Source organism: Nicotiana tomentosiformis, chromosome 12 (assembly GCF_000390325.3).
Source record: "Nicotiana tomentosiformis chromosome 12, ASM39032v3, whole genome shotgun sequence".
Classification (NCBI taxonomy): domain Eukaryota; kingdom Viridiplantae; phylum Streptophyta; class Magnoliopsida; order Solanales; family Solanaceae; genus Nicotiana; species Nicotiana tomentosiformis.
Genome location: NC_090823.1, coordinates 118,354,815 through 118,364,277, shown reverse-complemented (window position 1 = coordinate 118,364,277; position 9,463 = coordinate 118,354,815). Strand labels below are relative to the sequence as shown.

At 37.4% G+C, this 9,463-nt stretch overlaps 1 protein-coding gene across 1 annotated transcript; it reads left to right on the top strand.

Moving 5' to 3' along the window:
• Positions 1 to 565: 565 nt before the first annotated feature.
• Positions 566 to 8,561, top strand: LOC104117390 (NADP-dependent malic enzyme, chloroplastic). The gene is made up of 20 exons (XM_009628444.4): positions 566 to 808; positions 1,199 to 1,473; positions 2,362 to 2,482; positions 2,569 to 2,643; positions 2,890 to 3,041; positions 3,135 to 3,240; positions 3,417 to 3,482; positions 4,947 to 5,042; positions 5,145 to 5,216; positions 5,300 to 5,383; positions 5,511 to 5,609; positions 5,919 to 5,966; positions 6,085 to 6,138; positions 6,226 to 6,324; positions 6,484 to 6,573; positions 6,686 to 6,763; positions 6,894 to 6,968; positions 7,091 to 7,181; positions 7,921 to 8,049; positions 8,142 to 8,561. Exons 1-20 carry the CDS (start codon positions 779 to 781, stop codon positions 8,228 to 8,230), a joined length of 1,929 nt encoding a protein of 642 aa, XP_009626739.1. The 5' UTR covers positions 566 to 778; the 3' UTR covers positions 8,231 to 8,561.
• The last annotated feature ends 902 nt before the right edge of the window (positions 8,562 to 9,463 follow it).

Genomic DNA, 9,463 nt, shown 5'->3' with positions numbered 1-9,463 from the left:
TTCAATTACATTCTAATTCAATAACAAGGTGTCCTTCCAAACAAGCCCTTAAGATGTTTGAAACTTTATTTTTGGGTTTATCTATGAGTCGCCCCTAATTTAAATATTAAAACTCTACTTTGGAAGTAAAGTATGCCTCTAATTAAAGTACTTAATATTGTACCATAATATTTAATAATACTTCTCCCGGTCCACTTTAAGTAATTTTTTGGCCTTATTTTGTGGTCCATAATATTTAATATTTTTCAAATATCAAGGAAAAATTAATTTTTTTTTCTAAAGTTACCCTGAGAGTAAATAACCTAAGATTATTTGTTGTATTTTTAATAAATAAATTATAATTAATACGGTCAATTAGATTATTAATTAATACTAAAAGATAAATTTCTTAATATATGTAAAAACAACAAAAAAAAAATTACTTAAAGTAAGCTACAGTGAGTAATATTTAAGACCAAATATACCACAACATTTAGGAACAAAATAAACACGTAATAATGAAAAAAAGAAAAGGGCATGAAAGGAACAAAATGTTATTACAGTGAAAAATTGGAAAGTCACAAATGTCCATCCTGGTTCAGCTACAAATGTCCTGATAAATTGCAGACTTGCGACGACAAAGTATTGGGAGAGAGAGAAGACGAAGGAGAGAGAGAGAGAGAGAGCAGATCCATAAGAAAAACCCCTCACTCTCTCTTCTTTCTTTCCTCAATCCTCACTTCATTTCACAGCTAAAGAAATAGAAAGACTCTATCTTTCTCCTATACTTTTTGTCACCATGTTCTCCTTGAATGGAAGCAGTTTTACGGTAATATTAACTCAGATTCTGATTTCACCTCAGATTTCTTGTCCGTAGTCATAGAAACTCATCTTCTTTTATCCAAAAAAAAAAAAACTAGTCGTGATTAGTGGATAATTCGTGATTTTAGATTGTTTGGACCACACCCATTTTCATATATTTCAACTTAAGAAAATTCTATGGATATATGTTTTGCTTGTCCCCAAAAAAAATAAAAAAATTCCCTTGATTCATGAACACTTCTTGATTCAGATTGATTTAGACCAGTCCCATTTTTCTATGTTAAATCCCATATTTAGAAATAAGCTAAATATTGTTCTTTGGCCAAATTTTGAGTTGCCATAGAAAAAAAACAAGATCAGGTTATATATATATATAATAAAGTTTATTATTTTGCAGAATAATTCGCTATCTGGGGTTTCAAGATGTTTGACTCAGTCAAGCAGAAGAGGAGTTTCAGGTCCTATGGTTGTAGTAGCAGCTGTGAACTCAAATGGTAAACCAGGAGACAGAAATGTGAGTGTTTTGGTGGAGAATTCTATGAAGGAAAGTGCTGCAGCTCCGGTAGAGAAGGAGATTAAATCTACTGTGACAGGTGGAGTTGGGGATGTTTATGGTGAGGATAGTGCCACTGAAGATCAGTCCATCACCCCTTGGACCCTTTCTGTTGCTAGGTGAAAACATTACTTCTTGATTATGTTTCGATAATTACTATGCTTTGGTTATCAGCTCAGGATTTATATGAGTTTTAATTAGAAGAATTAACCTAAATAGCCACTCACCCACCTGCTTAACAGCTTGTTTGGATGGTTGTTACCTATTGTATTGTATCGTATTGTTACTTTAAAAAGCTAAAAATAACCGGATGATGTATACTATATGTAAGATCTATTATAATACAGTCAAACCTCTCTATAACAACCCTCCTCTATGACAATACTTCACTATAACAACCAAATTTTCTTTGGAACCATTTTTTCATGTAATGTTATAATACAAGTTATCTATAACAACACTTTACTATAGCAGCCAAAAAATGTCGGAACAGACGAGGCTGTTAGAGGTTTGATTGCATATGTATAACCGTGTATAGTTAGTGTTTAATCTATGTATACTGGCTAGGAAAAGGAAACAATGAATTCGGCCGGCTATTTGCGTAAATGTCCTTTTTAATTACTTGAATCAATCAATCAGCAATGTGTCAATCTGAAACTGAATGGCTGTCCATATAAATTCTCTGTTTATTCTGTTATATTTGGACCTATTTCATTCCAATACATATTAGGGGTTGTCTGGTTTTAGAGGCACTTCTATTATGATCTTAAAAATTATGAGCCTTAATCCCAACTAGGCTTAAAATCTTTGTACACATTTGCATGATCTTTGGATTTTTGTCATCTCAATATGGCACTTGCCTTTTCTTCTGCTCTTTTATTGTTAAATTAAAATCTTTTGGTGAGGAAATTTATAAAAATTTATCTTGTAACTGTTTTTGGTATTATTAGTCTTAAGAGTTAATGGCACTTATGCATTGAAGCATAACTCTTCTCTTTCGCTTGCAGTGGTTACTCATTGTTGCGTAATCCGCACTATAACAAAGGGCTTGCTTTCAGTGAGAAAGAGAGAGATTCCCACTACTTGCGCGGTCTTCTTCCTCCGGTCGTTGTTAATCATGACCTTCAGGTTGTGTATACTGCATTTTGCAGTCCTATTGTTTCTGTGTCTCCACCTTTCTTTTAACAACATTGTTGTGCTACTCCTTGTCACAGGTCAAGAAAATGATGAACAATCTCCGTCAGTATGAGGTACCACTGCAAAGATACATAGCCATGATGGATATTCAGGTAGTCAAAGAAATAATTTTACGGCTCTAAATACTTTCTGCAATTATGCTGTTCTTGGATCAGCTCCTTTAAGTTATACTACTAAGTTGTGGAGAACACAAATGATTAGGGTACAATAATCTTTGAAGAGTGATGACATTGAGAAATGTAAACCATTTGTTTATTCAGCTCAAGTCCAGACGTCCTTCTGCACGTGTATGGATGTCTTTGTAATACTCTTGTTTGTTATTGTATGCATTTGTGCAGGAGATGAATGAAAGGCTTTACTACAAGCTTCTTATGGACAACGTTGAGGAGCTGCTTCCTATAGTTTACACTCCAACTGTAGGTGAAGCATGCCAGAAATATGGCAGCATCTTCAGGCGTCCTCAAGGTCTTTTTATCAGCTTGAAAGAAAAGTAAGCGATAGAAATTCACTAGATAGCTTCTCAAATTAATGGCTTGAGACCTTTTATTTCTTGTTAAAACTAATCTGTGCTAACCTTTTGCAGAGGCAAAATTAATGAGGTATTAAAAAATTGGCCTGAGAGGAAAATTCAAGTTATTGTTGTTACTGATGGAGAACGAATTCTGGGCCTTGGTGACCTTGGTTGCCAGGTATAATGTGGATTCACTTTTTGGAAATTCCTAAAGCCATTTTTAGGGACAAAAAAATCCTGTCTGTTTAACTAATCCAGTTCTTTTCAGAACCTATAAATTATTTTTCCATGTATACTGCAAATGTATTTCTCTGAAATTGAAAACATATTATAACAATATTTATGTCTTACCAGGGAATGGGGATTCCAGTAGGCAAGCTCTCTTTATACACTGCTCTGGGAGGCATTCGTCCATCAGCTGTAAGTTTCTGTAGGATAGATGTAACAATAGTTGGAATTGAGATGATACCTTTATTTCACAAATACTATTGTACTTATATGGAGTTTGGATAATTCACTTTATCACTCTATCCGCCAACACCTTATCATACACTCATATTATGGGGTTAGTTGTTTAAGGTTGTGAACTCCTCCCAATATGTTTGACAAATGAACCTGCAATTTGAAAATGGATGTTTTAACTTTATAGCCTGAGCGGCTTCTGATCGTTTCGCAGTCGTCACCTCACCTAGCATACTGTAATAGCACTCCGCTGTATATGCTATGTGCACATGGTGCTTAAAAATAATTTATTTCCTATGTCCCAATTTGTGGGACACTATTACTATTTGGAGTCAACAATTTTTTTCTTCGACAACAAAGAAAAGCTCGGGGCACAAAGTATCTCGCATTCATGCAGGATCTGGGGAAGGACCGTCCCCCAAGGGAGGCGTGGTGTAGGGAGCCTATTCTAACTCAACGTTAGTGGTTGATTTCACGGCTTAAACCCGTGAACTACAGGTCATACGGAGACAACTTTATTGTTGCTCCAAGGCTCCCCTTCAAAAGAGGAACGTAAGCCTGAGAGATTTGAACTCTCGCGTGGAAACCCCATGTACTTAGCAGGCACACGCCTTAACCACCTAAGTTGCTCCGACACGGCAATTTAGGTGCCGCACCCGTGTTGACACGACACTAGTATGAGTGTGGGTATGGGATCCGTACCGGATTTGGTCAAACAATTTTGGGTACTTTGACCACGACACACGGAAAAGTTCGAGATGAGATACAATTTGATTCCCGAAATCAGAACCAAAAAGTAGGATAAATTTGACGAAAATAGCATACTTTATCTAGGAAATCAATCCTTTACTCATCACACACTTTACTATACAAAAGTCTTCCACAAAATTTCTCATAATTTAGAGATTTTTATATTTTTATATTTTTTGAATTATTTTTAGCCGGATCCCCGCACTCGTATCCGTACTAGGATCCGTATCCCCGAGTCTTAGAATTTACATGTCGAAGGATCCGACCTCTAGATCCGCACCCGTGTCGGACACCTGCACCGGTGTCCGAGCAACTTAGTGAACCACTCAGCCAAAGAGACACTTTGAAAGGGCAGCACAATCACAAAGCATCCTGTATTCATGCAGATTCCGGTAAAGGGCCTCACCCGAGGGGGTGTGATGTAGACACACAAAAAAGTATCCAAATATTTCTAACAAAAATTGTAAATTATAATACTGTTTATCTAGTTTCTGAAAATGTAAATTATATATAAAAAATATTAAGGACCCTCGTACTCCAAATTCTGCCATTCATTGAGACAGTGGGAGTACAAGGTTTATCAGTCACATAATCTTATCTGGTTGCTTTTTGTTTTGCCTGCCTATCAGATTACATCAATTGAAAGCTTGACTATCCTCTCGTTATTTTCAGTGCTTGCCCATTACCATTGATGTGGGTACAAACAACGAGGATTTGTTGAACGACGAATTTTACATTGGACTCAGGCAAAGAAGAGCTAGAGGACAGGTTCAGAAATTTATATCTGATCATGCTCACTTTGCACTACATTCTATAGAAGATGTAGTATTTGCTTAATGTACTTTGTTTAATCGTCTTTCCCATATTCAGGAATATGCCGAACTTTTTGATGAATTTATGTATGCTGTCAAGCAGAATTATGGGGAGAAAGTGCTCATTCAGGTAGACGTTCTCTGGCATAGTTGCAGATATGTGCAAATAAATATTTTAATTGATAATCTAACTTTGTTTATCCACATCTCTAGTTTGAAGACTTTGCAAATCATAATGCATTTGACCTCCTTGCAAAGTACGGAACTAGCCACCTTGTTTTCAATGATGACATACAGGTAAGTCAAGGACTCATCAATTTGTCATTGTTTTCTTTTTTTTGCGGGGGGCGGGAGTAGGAAGTGATGGTTTTTCTGTTTGTTACAAGCGTTCAATAGCAAACATATTATCTTGTTTTTGTTCCAGGGAACAGCATCTGTGGTCCTCGCAGGGCTCATGGCAGCATTGCAATTGGTTGGAGGAACCTTGTCTGAACATACATTCTTATTCCTTGGAGCAGGGGAGGTACAGCTATTACTTATACTGCAGAATTTATCTTCTTCTTCACTTTGAACTGCAACTTTCTTTTTTTTTTTGGGGGGCCACATTTCATGGAAAAGACCTTGCTTATCGGATAACTGAATATTTGACTTACACAAAATATTGTGTGCTCCGAGACCAAAATGGGATTCTGTTCAAAGTTGCTCAGTGTGTTCCTGCTCTTAAGATTTTAGCAACTATATTGAAGAGCTACTTGTATTTCTTCTGATTTGATCACCCTTTCTGCCTCTAAATGTTCATTTTTGTGTCCCATTCGCCTTGTCGTCAATGCAGGCTGGAACAGGTATAGCAGAACTCATAGCTCTTGAAATGTCAAAGCAGGTAGATTTAAAAGGATACAATTCAGTTCTTTTTTATTTATTAGCTCTTCTGCTTCGAGTTTCAACTACGTTTAAAGTGAAGATATTCGGCTAGCTTTACAGTACTCTTTCTTGTGCAGACTGGAATCCCTCTAGAAGAGACTCGTAAGAAAATTTGGATGTTGGATTCTAAGGTACTAAAAACTCCTTTATCAGACTTTTTATTCTTTTCATCATTTCCACAGCTTGTATTATATTAAAGCATCCATATCTCCCTCTAGGGGCTGATTGTTAATTCTCGCATGGAGTCGCTTCAACATTTTAAGAGGCCCTGGGCACATGACCACGAACCAGTAAAAGATCTGGTGAATGCTGTCAAGGTGGTATCTCTATTCTCTCATCCTCCTTGCTCTCTCTCTCTCTCTCCCCCCCTCCATCTCCCTCTCTCTGTCTCTCTCTCTCTCTCACTCACACACACACACACACACACACACACACACACACACTCTCTCTCTCACACAGTCCTCTTTTTGTGCCAGTCAATTAAGCCAACAGTTTTGATTGGGTCTTCTGGAGCTGGGAGAACATTTACTAAAGAAGTTGTACAAGCTATGGCAACATTCAATGAGGTAAGAGAATGGATCCCTACTTGGATAAGATCATAAGAAAAGCTACATTCTGCAGTTAGTGTCACTAACATGTAAAAGCATAAACTTACGTTTTCAATGGTCTGTATGGCAGAAACCAATTATTTTTGCCCTCTCCAATCCAACGTCACAGTCTGAATGTACTGCTGAAGAAGCTTATACCTGGAGTGAGGTTAGATAATGGACACTTTACTTTTTCATGTTTGAACTTGGTCTTACAATGTCATTATTTCTCTCCCAGGTCCCATATGATTTTGTTATTATTTTTTAAGTCTGTAATATTCTTTTCATGTCTCCTTCAGGGGCGAGCCATTTTTGCTAGCGGGAGTCCGTTTGCCCCAGTTGAGTACAACGGGAAGATCTACGCGTCCGGTCAGGTCAGAGATTTCAGAACCTTGACTACTTACCATTTTTACCTTTTCCCCTTTTCTATGAATCTCTTTACATTATCAGTATTTATGCAAGATATGTTCTAAACTTCTCTCTTTTCCTTGTCTAGGCAAATAATGCATATATCTTCCCTGGGTTTGGTCTAGGACTGATAATTTCTGGTGCAATTCGTGTCCATGATGACATGCTCCTGGCAGCCTGTAAGTTGTGGAAATTGTTGTAGTTCAAGATTTTACCCCCCTCCCCCTCCCCCCCCCCCCCCAAAAAAAAAATTTGTAAATGAGGAAACAGAGAACAACAGGAAAATGGGGAAAAAAGCTGATGAACCTACATGCAGTGATCGTTCTTATGTTTTTGTAGAGGGGGGAATGGCGAGTTGCCCTTCTGACATGCATCTATGCTTATATTTTGAATTTTCTGGACGAAAGTTCTAAGGTGTAATCATCTTTCCGGCCTCTCCCATAAGGTGTGGTTAAAAATTTGACAGCCAGTAGTACTTATTAAAAGAAAGGTGACAGCCAACAAATTCTTCTTAGATTGTCCATGGAATTGCAAAAATAGGTCCACATTTGCTGTTTGATACTGTCAAGTTGATCACTGTCTAGGTTTTGCATTCCGAACCCCGAATTTTACATATTTCCATGAGATAGCTGTTTATGAAGGAATATTTTGCAATCAAATTCGCAAGGTCGTAGTTTTCTAGTAGTACTGTACTTTCTTCATATGCATTCAAACATGGACAACAGAATCAACAGGACACCTCTTCCAAGCTTCATTTGTTCTTAAGTTTGAACTGACAAGACCACAACAAACTTTCACTTTTTCGTTGTTGTCATCTTCATTTAAAACATTTAAAGGCGCCAATTGAAGATTTTTTTTTTCTTTTCTCTGCTTCATAAGGTTTTACATTAATCTCTCCAATTTTGTTCCTTGAAACAGCGGAAGCTTTAGCAGAGCAAGTTAGTCAAGAGAACTTTGAGAAGGGGCTCATATACCCGCCATTTACCAACATAAGAAAGATTTCAGCCAACATAGCTGCCAAAGTGGCAGCTAAAGCATATGAACTAGGTATATTTCTCCTGTGGAATCTTTTCATCAGAAGATTTGCATGATCACTTCTAGCAGACCTGTTGAATTTTGTCCTTTTTGTTGCTTAATAGGTTTGGCCACTCGTCTACCGGAACCTGCGAACCTAGTAGCATATGCAGAGAGCTGTATGTACAGCCCCGCTTACCGCAGCTATCGTTGAGTCATAGAAGATATTTGTTGGTTGAAAAATTAGTCAGTCACTGTTCTTTTAAGATTAGTTAGTTATCGTCGTCTTTTCTTTCTCTTCCTTTTTCTTTTTTGTTCTCAAAATTTCTCAGCTCAATACTGCTAGTCATATACAGGTAACTGAAAACATACAGTAGCATGCAGATGTTGTGCATTCATGAAATATTTCATTATATAAGCGTGAAAATGTAGGGAGCTCTGCAGCCTAAAGGCTTAATAAGCCTCGTTATTTTTCTTAGTTTGTTAGCGAAAATGTCTCCGGGTGATTATATAAAATATCAAAAGCCATGTATCATTTGTTGCCAGTTGAACAAGTTTTGGATAATGTGAATTGCATGGTAGGCTTCTGATGTTTTGCGAGATGCAACTACTGTCTAGGGCAGAATCCTGTAAAAGGCCGCACCCCAAGGGGCGTGATGTAGACAGCCTACTCTAAAGCATTAGTGGTTGCTTTTACGGTTCAAACCTAGACAATTTTATCGTTGCGAGAACTAGTATTTATGGGTCAATATTTTTCTACACCAAGAAATAAGGAGAGGAAAGTGAAATTTATAGCTCTGAATAATCCGCTATGTGCAACCGGTTTCTGTTTCTTGTCCAATGGAATTGACTAAATCGGAGAAAAGTTGTGAACTAGTCTTGATCCTATTTAGATCTCTCTCTAAAGCAATGGTAAATAGTTTGTTGACACTGCCAACAACAAAAAATTCAGTGAATTGTTAGGAGTGGGGTCCAAGAGGGTAAGATGTAAGTAGCATTACCTCTATCCTAGAAGGTAGAACAAAGAGGCTATTTTGGAGGTATTGGGATTTTAAGCTTGTGTAGCTTAAAGAATGTGAATGAGAAATGGAGGGAAAATGAAATATTTGAGTTTTCCTTGGGAAAGGGACATTGTCCCATATCGGAGAAAGAAAAGGCTTTTGATGGGTATATATATAATTGCTCTTCTTCTAGCTCTTAAAGAGTTAAGAAAAAGGCAAGCCTCGCGCCGTCGTCGCTCGGGGGTATATATATAATTGCTCTTCTTCTAACTCTTAAAGAGTTAAGAAAAAGGCAAGTCTCGCGCTGTCGTCGCTCGGCTTCGGCTTCGGATTTGGAAACACCCCTTTTCCAACAACCAAAAAGAAAAGGCTTTTGATGGGTATATATATAATTGCTCTTCTTCTAGCTCTTAAAGAGTTAAGAAAAAGGCAAGCCTCGCGCCGCC